Source organism: Aquarana catesbeiana, linkage group LG05, assembly GCF_042186555.1.
Source record: "Aquarana catesbeiana isolate 2022-GZ linkage group LG05, ASM4218655v1, whole genome shotgun sequence".
Taxonomy (NCBI): Eukaryota; Metazoa; Chordata; class Amphibia; order Anura; family Ranidae; genus Aquarana; species Aquarana catesbeiana.
In genome coordinates, this window is record NC_133328.1 from 606,345,788 (window position 1) to 606,363,023 (window position 17,236).

Consider the following 17,236-nt stretch of genomic DNA (forward strand, 5'->3'; position numbering starts at 1 on the left):
AAAAATGTTTCATCACTCACATTGTTCATGTCTGAATCGCCCGTTTTCACGTACATAATCCGGTAACCATTAACATTCTTGTGCGAGTGGTCCCAGGAGACGGTGGCTGAGCTGTGCTCAATGTTTGAAAATCGGAGGTCTCTGGGAGGAGTTAATGGCACTGTGGACAAAGAGGAGGCAGTGACTGGAACATGATGACTGATGGGTGGTTGGAAATGCATGTGCAATCTGACCACTGCACATACACGTTGACTGGCAGGTTCATAAATAAGAACGTTCAACTCCACTAAACATTGATGTTTACGTCAGTGAAGAAAGCAATAGAAGTGTGTAGATGGTTGACAGTGCTTATATGGGGGACACAATAGAGATCAGAATACATTTTATAACCTTCCCAATTTACTATTGCCACAGACAGCATCTGGCTGGCAGGGTCTGCAGTAGATGAGAGATTGTCACCCAATCTAGAAAGAACAATCAATTTAGGTAGTTGCCATCTCATGAGGTCACCATTGGTGACATTCATCCCTCTATTTGTGTCGGTGACCAATGTTACAAAGAGAAAAAGAGATGGGAAATCAAAAACATTAGTGTTGTCCCGAAAACAAGAGGTAAGTGGAAATGAGGAAATTTTCCAATTTGGACATCTGTTCAAAATGGAATTCCTCTTACTTTGGGAGATTCCAAAAAAGAAAAAAAAATGGGGCTATACATATACTTCAAAGTCCAACTCATGCCAAAACTTTTAGTTTTTCTATAGAATAAGAAAGGTTTACATCATTTGTCGTGTTTTTATTGCCTAGTGAAGTGGATTTTTGTAGTGCTGGATTCCCTGATATTAATTAGTTTTCTGGTCAAGTGTATTTTCTGCTGTTACAGCAGTGGGTAGGCTTTTCTCTGGTATACCAGCGCCACTTGAAACCCTTAGAAAAGTTTATTGGATATGCAAGAAAGAGAACAGATTTTGAAGTCCTAATTTCGTCTTTTGGTAGTGTCAATGCATTCAGCCAATGCATTTTAGGAGTACGAAAGATCTGGACATTAAAATGTATATCTCTTGAGGAAACATTTCTGCAGAAAGCTTGAAGCCTCCTCCAGTCACAGGTTTATTAGTTGCTTTTAGCTGCTCAACCGACTAAACCAGCAAAAGTTTTTGCTAAAGAGTTTTTTTTTTTAAGTGAGTGAATAACGATACTGAATGTCAAATAATTTGTTGGAGGGTGTAAGGCAAATTTTTAATGATTCTAATGCCCTGTACACACGGTCGGACATTGATCGGACATTCCGACAACAAAATCCATGGATTTTTTCCGACGGATGTTGGCTCAAACTTGTCTTGCATACACACGGTCACACAAAGTTGTCGGAAAATCCGATCGTTCTGAACGCGGTGACGTAAAACACATACGTCGGGACTATAAACGGGGCAGTAGCCAATAGCTTTCGTCTCTTAATTTATTCTGAGCATGCATGGTACTTTGTGCGTCGGATTTGTGTACACACGATCGTAATTTCCGACAACGGATTTTGTTGTCGGAAAATTTTATAGCAAGCTCTCAAACTTTGTGTGTCGGAAATTCCTATGGAAAATGTGTGATGGAGCCCACACATGGTCAGAATTTCCGACAACGAGGTCCTATCACACATTTTCCATCGGAAAATCCTATCGTGTGTACAGGGCATTATACTTGATGCATTCAAAATACACCCCTGTGGGTTAAGATAGAATAGTTATGTACAAAAATAGAGGGAAAAAAATGTGTACACTTGAAGCCCCTCCTCGTAAGTTATTGCTTTTTACATACATGTTGTTTCCTGTCCTGTGAGTGGATCACTGGCCTCTTCTCCAAACATTGCATAGACTGTCACTGTGTATTCTGTACTGGGAGTCAGTTCATCCAGCTCAACATCAGTAATGGATGCAGGAACCTTCATCTGAAAATAAATATGAGATGCATTCAATTAAATAGCTGCCAGTGTTAAATATGTCCTGCTTAGCAGAAACACAAGATCTCTGTCTTCCCCACTAACAGAATGGCGATCTACCTTGTTTACATAGGCAGACCGCCGCTCTGCCTCTTTTGGGAACAATCGACGGGTCCCGGCAGACATCGGGTCCACAGGACCCACTGATTGGCTCCCGCTTTGTCCAATCACAGCTGGAGAAGTACAGAATCATGTACCTGTACTGATTCTGCGCAGAAAAGCTGCCTTGCCGCCGTATATCTATGGTATACAGTCGGCAAGCGGTTAATACAGATTTCTGGGAACATCAGTAAGCCAATCACATAAGCAGGAAAGGATATTTTCAGGAGGCGTTCTGTGCATCATCTGTGTACAGAACACCTCCAAGTAGCCATATTGCATTTTACAGAAAATGACAGCACTATGGATTGAAAAGGAACAATCATTTTTGATAACATTATTTGCTAATTTATTTTACCATCAATACATTTTCTTTAACCTAAATAACCACAAGGAAGAGATGAAGAGACGTGCAGGTGCATGTAAAAATACATGCAATGAAGGGCATTATAAACATGTGCTACTATGTGATCACAGATGTAAAATGGCCCACACATTATCAAGTACAACATTTTATTATAACACTAGCCATAAAATTACCGTTTTCCAACAAGTTAGAAAACCATGTGTTATTTTTCATACCTGTTAGTAGACAGCAATTCATTTGGTACCTACAATGTTGACATCCTTCCAATTTTGACACATGTTAAGAAAATTAGCCAGTGTATGGTCAACCTAAATACTGTGGATTGTAACTTACCTCTTTCTCATCTGCACTTAATCCCTCAGTAAGAGGTGCGTACAGGATCATGTAACCAGTAGCTCCTGCAACTCCGTCCCATTTTGCTCTCATGCTTCGGTGGGTGACATCATACAAATCAAGATCGGTGGCCATTGGCAATGCCACTGAGAAATGAAACAAAGCAAGAAATATTGTGAGTTATATATGGAGGACTTAAAGCTATAGGCAATTTTTTTTTTTTTTTGATGGAGTAAGGGAGGGTTATAACCCATGTCAGATTATTTTTTTCACCATCTATGTCCTATTGCAGAGATTTCTCTTCACTTCCTGTCCCATAACCAAACAGGAAGTGAGAGGAAATCCCTGCAAATGAAGTAAATTTCTTTGGGACCTCCAGGTCACCATAACTAGTGTCCCTATTGGAAGATTTCCCCTCTATTACTTTCCTGGGGACAACCCAAAATGTGGGATTTTCTTTTACTTTCACTTTCAGCGATAATGGTAAACAGGACAAATAGAGAGGGGGAATCTCCCTTATAGGGGCACAGACAGCAATACAAAACTGACCGGGGTGCTAATCCCTCTCCACTCTGTCCAAAACGAAAATAAAATTTTTGCCTTTAGTTATGCTTTAAGAACCAGCATTATTTAGATCTCAATATTTATTCTACAACTTAATTTCAAAACTAAAAAAAAAATCTCACAGCTTTTTTTCCATACGCTTTTACTATTTAAAAAGTACCCAGTGCACAATTTCTTTTATTTTTTATCAGTGCACAGTTCACAATTTCTTGATAGTTCTAGAGATCAACAAACCTTTTGTTACCCTACTTCATCCAGAAATACCCTAGTTTATCCAAAACTGAAAATTGATTTGACTATGCATATACTTTAAGTACTGATTCATTATGCTGCCTGTGCTTTAATGGGCTGTACACATGCAGAAAATAGATTTTTATGGGGGGTGGGGTGGGGGGGGGCTTTATGCTGGCTGATGTAGATGATTTAAGTATGGTGAAAAGATTGTTAATTTAAAGCATTTTCCATGACTTACGGGTGGTTTCAGAGCCTCGCAGTCCATCTGTTGAAGACCTGGAGTAAACAGCAAACACGGCTATCTGGTATTCTGTTAGAGACATTAGGTTCTTCAGAACTGTAGTAGACACACTGCCATCCACTATCACCTACAACAAAAGACAAGTTCTGAGCTCAACCACAAAAAAAAAACAAACCTTAATTAAACTGCACCGCATCTCAGCACAACAAACCAAAAACGCTATTTAATTCATTTTTAATACATTAAAAGCAAACTCATCTATCTATCCATGTCTCCATGCTTTATTTTGCTTAGAAAATACTTTGAAAAACACCCCCTAGCATTTCTGGTAATGGCCATCTTAAGTAAGGGCTGAAGACTCCTGTGTTACTCCTGGATCCAATCTGGGATTGGGTCCTTTAATGTTTTATTGAATCCTGCTGCAATATTGGGTTTGAGAAAGATGTTCACTTGAATATATTTTTATATTAGTTTAGTAATGAAAACTGCTGCTATGAAACACTTTATTTTCGCATAGTTATGGACTTTTGTTTGTTTGAATTTTTAAAATGGCAAGAATATTATTGTTAACAACTCAAAAAGGAAAAATAAATAAAAAAGAAAGACTTTATCTAGTAGTTTATTTGATTCTGTAATTACTCATATTGACTGGAAAGTATCTGCCCCCCCCCATTTACACCTCTATCCGGATGTTCTACTTGAAGAATGTACTAAATTCTTGCATGGAAATCCTTGTTGTTTTAAAGCCACGAGGTCCTGGAATGATTCCATAAGCTTTGTCAAGCCATCATTTCAGTATGACCCTTTTCTACTCTTCAATACTGAAGCTTAAAAGAGTCTCCTGTAAAAGTTCCTGGGAATGCCTGGAGGAAGAGCCATGATGCCAACCCAAGGCCTGAAAGTTCAAGTGAATACCACTAGAGAGAGAAATCTGAGGTGCCAGCCTGAAGACCCAAATGACCTAACTCGAAGGATGACTTTTTTGTTTCTTTGCAACTTCAGTTCCAGTCTGTCCGTGGACGTCAAGTTCTGTCCTTACCGAGAGGCAAGCTCTTATTGGGTGGTAGAGTTCTTCTGGCTATATGGGAAAGTACAGAATCCTCTGAGGTGTTTAGAAGTTTAGGAAATTAACTTGAGGAGTGAAATAATGTGGACTTTGTACAACCTGGAAACCTATGGACATTTACAAGGCTCAATACAAGAGGGACTTTTCTGTTCTTTTCCATTTTGCTGAATATTACTTTATTAACTTAAGGACTGTGGTGTTCTCCTTATTTCTCATAAACATTTGCTATACAGTTGAGATAACAGTTGAAATGACCCTTTATTTTAGCAAATAATGGATTTATATGCTGTGGTGCCATTTGCAATACATGGGTCCCTGAGTGGGAGATTTTTTGGGGGTTCAAAGAAGCAGGTATGCTTGTTCTAATGGTACTACTTTTCTTTGTCTTTGTATACTTTGCAATTAAATTTGTTATGTATATGATTTCAAAGCTAAAATCTAGAAGATTTGAAAGGGATAAAGAGGATAATAAGAACTATGAGTTAGACCTATATTAGTAATCCTATTTCAGAGGATCAAAGGGGAGGATTCCTGGTCTCCATCTGCCCTTATCGCAGGCATGCAGGCAGGAGGGCGTTTTTAGTTGACCTAACCCCACCTTCCCTCCTGAAGACTCATGGTATGGATGACACCCAGGGCCGTATTTAATATTGATTAGACCCTGGAAAAACATTTTCTTGGGGTCCTGCAACACACATTGACTTATCTTAAAAAACTTTAATAATGTAACATAAAGAACTGGTCCACACTCACTGATTGGTCCAGGCTCACTGATTAGTTGCTAGAGGTTACTGCACATACACAACGCTCACTGGTTGCTAGAGATTACTGTACATTCTTACAGCGCACTGATTGGTTGCTAGATGTTACTGCACATCATTACATCTCACTGATTGGTTGCTAGAGGTTGCTGCACATCAGTATACCTCAATGATTGGTTGCTAGAGGTTACTGCACATCATTCTCGCTCACTGATTGGGTTGCTAGAAGTTACTGCACATTGTTGCCGTTTACTGATTGGTTGCTAGAGATTACTGCAAATTATTACTACTCACTGATTGGTTGCTAGAGTTTACTACACATCATTACAGCTCACCCATTGGTTGCTAGAGGTTACTGAACATCATTACTGCTCACTGATTGCTTGCTAGAGGTTACTGCACATCATTACAATGCACCTAATGGACGCTAAAGGTTATTGCACATTATTATTGCTCACTGGTTCCTGCAACTCACAGTGTCCCCTTTTTCAAGCTCCCCTGGTCCTGCCGCTGCTCCTTTATTAATCCCCCCTTACCCCTTCTGCTGCTGACCGGAGAAGGGTGAAGGAGAAGAATCCACACACAGCCTGCTCTGAGTGTTTGATCTCAGCACTGCTGACCAGAGTATGGGGGGGGGGGTGAGAGAGGGAGCACAAAGCCACTCTGCCTCACTTCCTGTAAGAGCCGCTCTGGTCCTGATAGAGGGAGAAGCGGGATGAGCGGGCTCCAGCACATACTGCCCACAGCTGTGCCTCCTCTTCCCTGTCGCAGTGTGGCATGCTACACGGGTAAAATATTTGTGGGCTCTAGGGCAGCTGCTTTGGGCCCCACAACAATAAATGGGCCCAGGGCAGCTGCCTCTTCTGCTTCGCATTAAAGACGGGCGTGATGACACCATTTGCCTAGGCCTGGAAACCAGGAAGTAAATAAAGAAATGTAAAAAAGTTTAAAACAAGTAAATATGATATACTTTCCTATCTATTTACTACTGCTAGCAGCACAATGATTAAAAGTAGTCAACGCTGATTAAGAGAGTGAAGTTCCATTAGAAATCAATACTATGTTACCATGTACAAACCACATTGAAAGCAGGCTAAACAAGTAGGTCCACACTTCCCATTGTCCCTCCACAGTCTCTAACTGTTGGTGGAGGATACATAAGTTATTTTAAGACCATTCGGAAGATTTAATGCCACCAGCACTTTTGGATCTGCCTTGGTGCCTCCTCTACCTTGGATGTTTACAGTATAACTACAATGGGAGACTCCAGAATGACATAATTATAGGATGATTAATCCATTTTACTAGCACCTCCCAATTTGAAAGAACAGTGGATCTACTCCAAGATGTTCCCAGACTGCAACTCACATTTTAACGGAGAGTAATCCTGCAATCTTGCAAAGATATCTCACTTCCACCTATTGAATGCATTGTTATTGTAACTTTGCAAATTTAGGTTGCATAGCCACACACTTGTACAGCTCTCCTTTAGTCTTCCCCAAAATCATCAATAAATCTAATGCAGATGACTTTGAACAATGAGTCTATGTCAGATTTGCCAATCTCCCGCAGCATTTTTTACTGACAAAACATGGGAAATTTACTGATGGAGCATATTATTTTACTGACAACCTTCAAAATGACAGAACTCCTATTAAAAACTAAGACAATCGATATTTAAACAGTATACACACAATAAGGAAACATTTACAATGCACATAACAAGTCATTTGCCTGGTTTACACTTACAAAAGTCAACACAGCATGACAACTTATCAGCCCCTGATATTTATGGACAGACTATCAGTAAATTTACTGACGGTAGGCAACCCTGGTCCATGCGGATATACAGTAACAAAATACTAACATTAATTACAGATCAACTTCACGGATGTAGCGAGAGGAAACAGCCCAATCATGACTTGTCTTCCTACTTGTCCAGTTGTGTACTAAAAATACATTCTACACAGTTTGCATAGTTAGTATCTTAAAAAAGATCTCATTAGCACACACCCTTCCCTGTTCCGGAAGTAAGGCAGAAGTAATGGAGCAGGGTTTTTAAACATCCATGAAGAGAGTGAGGTAAGCGTGGGTAGAATAAATGGAAATTTGTTTTATTTTTGCAAAAGAAGTACATTAATGCTATATTGTTATATAGGGGAGCTGGAATTTAGAAAAAAAAAGTGAACAAAGGTGAACTTAGCCTTTAAGCCGTCAAAAGATGTTGTGTACCATGGTCCTGTAGGTATGACATATGATTTATATGAATAGGCACTGATGATGATCATACTACTATGAACAACTGCTTTTAATGCTCCCGCTTCTTACCTCTTCTGGTTGTCCTCCTTTGGTGGGATAATAGACTACTCTGTATTTTTCCACATTTCCTGGTGCATGAGACCAGCTAACCCGGAAACTTCTGGCCGTTACTTCCGATGTGACCAAGTCAGAGGGAGATCCAACCTCTTCAGTTACCTCCCCTGTAAATAGAACATTCCAGAGTTTATTCTGTATTGAACTGTCCACATTGGATTTCTTGTGTTATGTCATAAGTTTCCCTCAAATGTATTTACAGGTAGTTGATTTTTCCAGAACAGGCTTCTGTCAGAGGCCCTCAAATAACAAGGGCATTTTAGTGTAAATACATTCTTGGGCCATCAGTGAGAAAACCACTGGCCGTACATGGTTACCATGATGACCAAGGGGTAGTTCACTTCCTTACACCTACTACCAGGACCACATAATATACGCTGGGCAGATAGTCATGAGTGGGGATAATTTTCCATTTAGATCTCAATCATAGCAGGACCCAAACTCAATAATACATGCTGGTTATAATTTGGCTACTCACTTCCTGTTCAGACCTACAGCCTCTTGCAGTGGGAAGACTATCAGCATCAACTTTCTTCATGGTTTTGAGATGCCTTTGTGGTTTTTAGTTTGAGCTGATCATCCAAAAATTTTCCAACATGTCCCTTTGACAGTAGAAGAGGCCACAACGTGATTGAAATGTGTTTAGTCCAGCAATGATCGGCCAAATTTCAATCAGTGTTAGGCCAGCTTTGCTCTCACAGAGAAAGTACACAGTGCATACACAGTGCATTTCAAACGTGTATTTGGCTGTTCAGCTTTAATTATAAGTTATTGATTCCAAAAACAAGTATGGCCAAATCTCAGGTGCTCAGGACAACCTCAACAATTTTAAGAGCAAGAAAACACTTGTTTTATTTTTAAGAGCATGAAAACTCTTTGTTTAATGCTTTCTTAGCTAATCCATCAACAAAACAATAATATCAATTTAATATTAATTGTTTTTAAGACAAGGAATGCATTTCAGGCATCAAACTGTGTGGTCATAAATATCTGTGGTCATAGGGGAGAAAACAATGACTTATAGGGTACATAGTAATTAAACCTTGACCTTGTCCATGTAATTATAGCCATATAGTAGCAATTAGTGTCCTTCAAACTCAGTTATTGCATTTTCCCATATATTTATTATCCTGACGGGTAGTAGAACCCATGATGTATTCTCTAAAGCCCCCTGACTAATGAGTCGCCACGTTAGACAATGCTGATTTATAGCTAGAAAATATGTTCTTTGCCACTAATCTTTAATAAAAACTAATGACAACCTTTTGCTGTGGCATGTCATATTATGACCATCAAATAAACAAAGATATTAAAAGGAAGTTTTGTTGCCTGGGGATCTCTGACAAGTGCGCACAGAAACCCTTCACTCTCCAGGTATCACACCTCAAAGCTAAATATTTCTCAAATGTAACCTGAATGATATTACATTATTATCATGCTGTTTTGAAAGGCAAACCATATGTGACCCTTTTCAAGCCCAATTAAACTTTTAGTTTAAATCAGCTAAATAAATTCCAGGTGCATCAAATTAAAAGTTGTGCAACATATTACAGAATAGAAAAGCCTGTCAGTGTCCCCTGCCTACTGTAGAGAATGTGGAAACAGTGATAAACCCCCAAGTGAGTCAGAGCTAGAGCTAATTAGAAATCTTGAAGTCTAATGCCACGTACACACGAGCGGACTTTACGGCAGACTTTGCCCGGCGGACTGGATTTCGTCAGACAATTCGATCGTGTGTGGGCTCCAGCAGACTTTGTTTTCTCAAAAGTTGGACGGACTTAGATTTGAAACATGTTTTAAATCAATCCGTCGAAATCCAGTCCGGTCGAAAAGCCCGCTCGTCTGTATGCTAGTTCGATGGACAAAAAGCCACGCTAGGGCAGCTATTGGCTACTGGCTATGAACTTCCTTGTTTTAGTCCGGTCGTACGTCATCACGTACGAATTCGACGGACTTTGGTGGATGGTGTGTAGGCAAGTCCGTTCATTCAGAAAGTCCGTCGTAAAGTCCGTCGAAAAGTCCGCCGGGCAAAGTCTGCCGTAAAGTCCGACCGTGTGTACGCGGCATAACACAGCAGTTGGTATGCCAGACCTCTGCAGAGGAACCGCTGCTTCTCCACAGGGACCAAGGGTCTTTCACTGTAGAATGCTAGCAGGGGACAGGCTTTTCTTCTCAAGCTGTGGCTGTTTTCTAAAGAAATTGAACTTTAGGATGTTGTAAATCTTTTGTTTAGACACACTGTAATGCATTTAGCTGATTGAAATGAAAAGTCAAATTGGGCTTCAAATGATAAGCACAGTTTAAGGTGCCAAAAAGTTACTATCTGTATGCAAAATGAATTGCTGATCTCATCTCCGCAAACATCAGTTTTCAAGCCAGCTCATCTGCATGGTTTTGCTGTATCATATACACCATAGGGCTGCTGGCTTTTGTTCCAGCGCCGGTTCCTTCTCTACAGTTGGGAGACAGGCTGCTGTTCAATTTGTTGTATTGGTTTATAATGGGTAGTGTCTAGCTTAATCCCTTCCCACTCAGCCCTGGCCTCCCCTTTACATGGTCTTAATGCCTGGGGTGGTGGGGTTGGGTTCAGGAAGCTCAATCACATGACCACTGTAATTGGCTGTCGCAGTGCTCACATGATAGGGAGCCTGTCCCACTGGCTCCTGATCATTGCTTGATAGAGACCAACCAGGAACTGTCTATGACAGCTTGATCAGTGTGGTGGGAGTGCACAGTGAGCGCGCTCTCAGCAAAGAAATCTCACCCACTCATGAGCACGTACACTCTATTTCCAAAAGTATTGGGACGCCTGCCTTTACACGCACATGAACTTTAATGGCATCCCAGTCTTAGTCCCTAGGGTTTAATTTTGAGTTGGCCCACCCTTTACAGCTATAACAGCTTCAACATTTCTGGGAAGACTGTCCACAAGGTTTAGGAGTGTGTCTATGGGAATGTTTGACCATTCTTCCAGAAGCGCATTTATAAAGTTAGGCACTGATGTTGGAGAGAAGTCCTGGCTTGCAGTCTGCCCTCTAATTCATCCCAAAGGTGTTCTATCGGGTTGAGGTTAGGACTCTGTGCAGGCCAGTCAAATTCCTCCACCCCAAACCCGCTCATCCATGTCTGTATGAACATTGCTTTGTGCACTGGTGTGCATTCATGTTGGAACAGGAAGGGGCCATCCCTAAACTGTTCCCACAAAGCTGGGAGCATGAAATTGTCCAAAATGTCTTGGTATGCTGACGCCTTAAGAGATCTCTTCACTGGAACTAAGAGGCCAAGCACGACCCCTGAAAGACAACCCAACACAATAATCCCCCCTCCACCAAATGATTTGGACCAGTGCACAAAGCAAGGTCCATAAAAGACATGGATGAGCGAGTTTGGGGTGGAGGAACTTGACTGTCCTGCACCGAATCCTGACCTCAACCTAATATAACTCTCCTTTGGGATGAATTGGAGCATAGACTGTGAGCAAGGCCTTCTCTTCAACAACAGTACCTAACTTCACAAATGCACTTCTGGAACAATGGTCAAACATTCCCATAGACACACTCCTAAACCTTGTGGGCAGCCTTCCCAGAAGAGTTGAGCCTGTTATAGCTGCAAAAGGGGGGGGGGGGGTAACTCAATATGGAACCCTACACACTAAGACTGGGATGCCATTAAAGTTCATGTGGGTGTAAAGGCAGGCGTCCCAATACTTTGGTAATATAGTGTATGTGTGGCGTGTAGACATTAAAGTCCACTGACCTGCATCTGAACCTACAACCTCTGCTCTGTCTGACAGTATTTCTTCTTGCTCCCTGCCTGATTCCTTATACAACCTAGCCTTGTGTCTTGTTTCTGTTGATCCTTGAACCCTTTGCTCCTCCCATGAACTTCCTATTTAAGCCATGCCTTTACACTTCCTTTTTGCTAGATTTTTGTGCTTTCTCCAGCCAATATCTCGGTCTTGTCACTCCTGCTGCCAACTGTATCTTCACTACGGCTCGTTACTATCCTTTGGCTAGTTCCTCAACTACATTTCTGTTTGATCCCAACCTGCAACCACTTGTTACTGACCTTTGGCTTGTTCCTTAATTATGCATCTGCTTGATCCCAACCTGCAACCACTTGTTACTGAGCTTTGACTTGTTTATTGACTATGCTTCTACTTGATCCCTGCCTGCTATATATGCTACAGGTCCCTGGCTTTCTCACTTCCTGGTGGATGAGCCTGTGTCATCTGGCCAGGGTAACCTGCTTGTATACCTATCCTGTTGGTCAGTGGGATATCTACCAATCTCTGAGCTTGACCCCCAACCGTAACATCAACACTCTTTGCCATCACACATATGCATACCTGGGCAAAAACAGGTTATGATAGAGACTGCCTCCCAGTCTCACAGGAGACTAAGGACAGGAGAAATAAAGACATGCAACAAAGGACATAAAAGTTACAAGCATTAAACTATATGCTGGCATTGTACAGGGGCTTTATTTACAATAAAGACACTCTCAGATTGGTACCTAGGGTGGCAGGGGGAAAAAACAAGCTTCAAAATTAACAAACTGTGATATTTATTCATTCATTCATTCATTCTTCTTCTGTCAACCCCAAGAAATTCATAGCCAAACTCAGCAAGAGAACTGTAGAGGGAAGCTTGTGCAGGGAATGTTGAGAGTCAGAGGATTCACTACAGTTTAACAAACCATCTCTGATTTCTCTTCTCACTATGTCTTAAATCTAAACTCCAGGCATGCAGCTTAGTACACAGATACCATACACATATATAAAGAGTTTAACCTACTAAAAAAAAATGTGCATATCCAATCTCATGGTCCAGACATCCCTGCCAGATAGCACAGCCCAGTCCTTTGACCACTAATGCAACAGCAGAAATACAGTCTATTCAGGACTATACCCCATCCTGCTGATTGGGTAATAAAGGAGCAGCACAAAATTACAAATACTGTCATTCTGCTTTCTCCTCACTATTTTCTCTATCAGTACATGTGGACTGCATAGTGTTGTCCCTTCCTTCTCACAGTCTGAGTGCTGCAGTAAATTATTGGAGACAGGTATGGAGGTTCAGGAACTGCATTTTCTAGTACACTTTAAATAAATATATAACTGCATTTACTGGTGAATTTTTATATCTGCCTGGAATTCAACAATAAAATATTAAAGCATATTTTTAAAGATAATGTACCTTTAATATTAATGTCGATATCTTCCACTCTCTCGCACACAGTTTTTGTAAGTGATTCAACAATGGTGTCCATGATGTTGAAGTCAGCTACATTGTAAACATGGTCGGTGTGTGGTTCTGACGCTATCTCCTTCAATTCATTAAGGTCAGCATTTTTCACACCTTAAATATCAATAATTGAAATAATTTCGAATGTCAGTAGTGAGTTTGTTACATTCAGTACAAATAAAGAAAAAACATTCAAAGATTATGTTATTAGAGGGAAAATCTGCCTAAAACTATGGCAGCTTAATTTTGTCCATGTGGTCTAACATGGTTCAATGTATATTAGACCTGGTTTACACTGACTTTACCTCTTCCTGATAAAGAGATGGTATATACTGTACATGGACATGATGCTTAGCTTTAGTCATCTGCTTGGCACAAATGTTGTGTGTTTACAGGTTTCTTTTTAAAAATCTGGCTGTGCTGTACCTCCCAACTTTCTAAGCCGAAAAAGAAGGACACTTTTGAGGCCACATTATGTTGGCAAAGGACACACTCCTGTCACACCCCGATATGCAGACCCCGAAAAATGATTACACAAACAATGATTGGTTCAACCCACTCTTGCCTTTGTTGACCACTTTATTTCCTTTATACTGGCTTTTTAAAATAACAAATGAGGTAATGTGGCGTTGGATCAAAAGTTTATTGTAGCATAACATATTTGTTAGCCCAAAAGTTCTTTTATCTTTTGGAGGTCTGTACATCAGACCAATAAGAGAGACAACCGAGAAGGAAAGAGGGACAGAAACATTTGCTTCCAAATGAGGGAGAGTCCCTCGAAATTTGGGAACTATGGACATTGGCAATGCATAATTCCTTACCATAAAAATGCCCAACTTCATCCAAAATGTTTATTTTTGATTTTTTAGGCTTCGTGTGGAATTGGAAAGGGTTAGAACTACTGTCAAGGTTTAAATGTCATCTGTTTTGCCATGGAGGAAATTTTTCATCTCCCCCTGTTGTGACTCCACCTACCTGGACAGTAAGTGAGGGAAACTAACGCTCACAGGAGTGACAAGGTGCTAAGCCTTCCTCATTGTAATAGCCTTTTCGCTACCTGTGTTCCTCCTGAGATTTCCTCTCACTTCTTGTTCTGTCTGACACCCATCAAATAGACAGGTAATGGGGAAATTCTCCTTCACTGACTGTTCTATCCCCCCTTAAATAGACAGAAGTTAGGGAAATTCTCCTTCATTTCCTATTCTGCCTAACACTCATCAAATAGACAGGAACTGGGGAAATTTTCCACCATTCCTTGTTCTGTCTGACATTTCACAAACAGACAGGTAGTAAGGAAGAGTCTCCAAATGGAGACACAGCAATAAAAAGTTGGCAGAGGTTTTAACTCCTCCATACTCTAACCCAGCCTTTCTCAACATGTTTGAAATTTGAAATTATTTTCAGGTCTGAGAGATTCTCTGCTCAAACTACTTCTTCAGGGGTTAGTGGGAAGAATGCCCCTTACTTTGGTAGTCAATTATCTGCCTGTCTTCCAATCATAGAGCGGTCTTCATTGATGTAAGCTATAGTACTGCTTCTACGAATAGAGGAGGGGGGGCAGAAAGGATGGGCATAGTTGACACTCTTGACAAGTGCCTAAAACAGATTCAGCAGCTATATTGACCCCCGTGGCACCGGGAGATTACAGCAGGGAATCAGGAACCTGTCAACGCACCCGGTCTTTGACAGCTGCTGGTCTCATTACAGAATCCTTGTTTTTGGCTATGATGCATCCCTGTCTGTCCACCTGCAAGGTGATTGATGTGGCAGTCTCTGGGCGGAGACCAAACCTGATTTAAGCCAGCCAAGCCTGCAGTCTCATGCTTGTGATAGTGCTGGTAACATGTGCTCAAGCTGCCTGTTTGCCTGTCCTGCGCTGCTGTTGGAATTCCCTTGTTGACGACCTCAGATTGGACATTGGACTGTTCTTTGAACTCTGCTGTGACCAAGGCTTTGTGCGGAAACATGTAAGCTGTTTTTATCTACCTATACTGTATGTAGCAATAGATTTTATTGGATTCTGGAGCTGCCAGCTACCTTTTCGTCTGGATACTTGTTACAGTGGATGGAGATCCTTTAGGCCTGTGCACCCAGCGGAAAAACTCCACTTCAGATTTGTCGGTAGTCTCCTTTGCTGCTGCTCTTGTGTGTCGTTCTTTGAACTCTGCCTGCCTTTTGACTACGGATTGACCCTGACTATTCTGAACCTTGCCTGCCTTGTACCAGGACTGCCAGTCTGCAAACTGCAAGTACCTGTTTACTTTGCTGAGTTTGTGCATGCTCTGGCATGGTAGCCAGGCACTACAGCATTGTGTATAAGGCCTGGGGGCAACCGAGTACTGATAGGCCTGCTTGCCTTTTGGGAAAGAGGGCTGCTATAGGTGTGGAGCACAGAAGCTAGCTATAGTGTCTGACTGCCTCCTGCATTAGGGGTAGGTGTGAAACTGGGGAAATTTGAGGGCACAGAGGACAGAATTGTTCAACTAAGACAGTAGCCACCTGCACAAGGGCCACTTCTCATTGAATATAAGTACCTCACCTTGTGCTGATTTAATTTAAATGTAACTGTGAATTGTCTCTCACACAGATTGTCCCAGGGTGTTTGCATGGGTATGTCGATATTTTCACTAAAGCAGCGTTGCAACCATTTTGTTGTGATAAAATGCTAGTAAATTACAGTCATTGTACACAGCTTGCTTTGTATTGTACTCAGTATGTCTATACTACTAAAAATATTTTCAGCACTTTGTGTTGATGTGTTTTGACTGTCATTAGTCTTTTGTGGATATGTCATCATCTTAAATGGTATGTTCACTGGAAAATTGTATTACTTTTTCAGTGCCTAAAAGGTGTCACACTTCAAAGCAACTGCTCCAGGCAGGAAATTTGTTGCGTGCCTCTTCAAAGCCCCTAATAACACGAGTCGTTTAATGACAATGAACTCAACCCTGACTACAAAGTTTAAGCCTTTGTTGTATTTTATTACTGTACATCTTTAAGTCTGCATAGGTTATTGCTTTGGATATATTAAAAACACTATGCTTCTTTCATCGTGCATATCTTTACTGGAGTGCAAAGTGCAGGTAAGGAGACTTCAGACAATGTTCCCTTGGAATTTTTTGCACATAGCTCTTAACAAAAGGTTTAGCAAAGTCCTTGTGATGTTTTAATTACCCATGTATACATAGCATTTTTCCAATCCTGTTACCTCTTGCTATAAGATTGTTTGCAAAGATTTCCCAAAATTCATTGTTTGAAATCCCTTGTACTTCAGATAAGTCATTTTTGGGATGTTTAATGTGCTTAAAGAAGTCTCAGCCCCTCAGAGGAGGCCCAGAGGCTGAAAAAGCACCATCCATGGGTCAACATTCTGCTTCAAATAAAGGCCATGTAATACTTTAAAGTCCAGTGCATGAGGCAGGCTCCAAACAGACCTGTCATGTTAAACTGGAATTTACCCAAATTTTACTTTTTGAAACTTAAAATGACAGGGTAAATAGTGCAACATAAAATAACATATTACCACCATTAGGCATTTATATTCCAGCACCAGACTCACATGTGAAACCAGGCTCCATAGGTCATAGAGCTAGGGAAGCTGGGCTACCAAGAATGGTTTGTCCAAGGGGGGAAAAAGTCTAGGCCTTTGTAGCAACTGACAATTTGTGCCAACCTTTCTCAACCAGTTTATAACAGAGGAACCCTTTTTAGGTTACCTCAGCTAAAACGCCTTAATAGGGATCATAGAGAAAAATGTCCCTTGCATTGGGGATCATTGGGAAAAATATTTCCCCTACAGTGGGGATTAGAATGCAACCCTTACAGACAGCTGTGGTATCATTCAGCTGGCTCTGCCAAGTGGAATTGGATTGAGAATTATATAGGCACCATCAGGTGAAAGGTCAATCAGTAACAGCTCAATGAACCCCTAGCAACCTCTGAAGGAGCCCTAGAGTTCCAGGTGGC

General features: G+C 41.0%; 1 protein-coding gene across 2 annotated transcripts in view; it reads right to left on the reverse strand.

Moving 5' to 3' along the window:
- The window catches only part of COL14A1 (collagen type XIV alpha 1 chain), a 286,377-nt gene that overhangs the window by 142,002 nt on the left and 127,139 nt on the right, over positions 1-17,236 (reverse strand). For both annotated transcript variants that reach the window (XM_073632207.1, XM_073632206.1), the window contains exons 9-14: positions 13,223-13,384; positions 7,980-8,131; positions 3,822-3,951; positions 2,786-2,931; positions 1,806-1,935; positions 21-160 (exon numbers count right to left, since the gene is read on the reverse strand). In XM_073632207.1, coding sequence (XP_073488308.1) covers positions 21-160; positions 1,806-1,935; positions 2,786-2,931; positions 3,822-3,951; positions 7,980-8,131; positions 13,223-13,384 — 860 coding nt within the window. The remainder of the gene's footprint in view (positions 1-20; positions 161-1,805; positions 1,936-2,785; positions 2,932-3,821; positions 3,952-7,979; positions 8,132-13,222; positions 13,385-17,236) is intronic.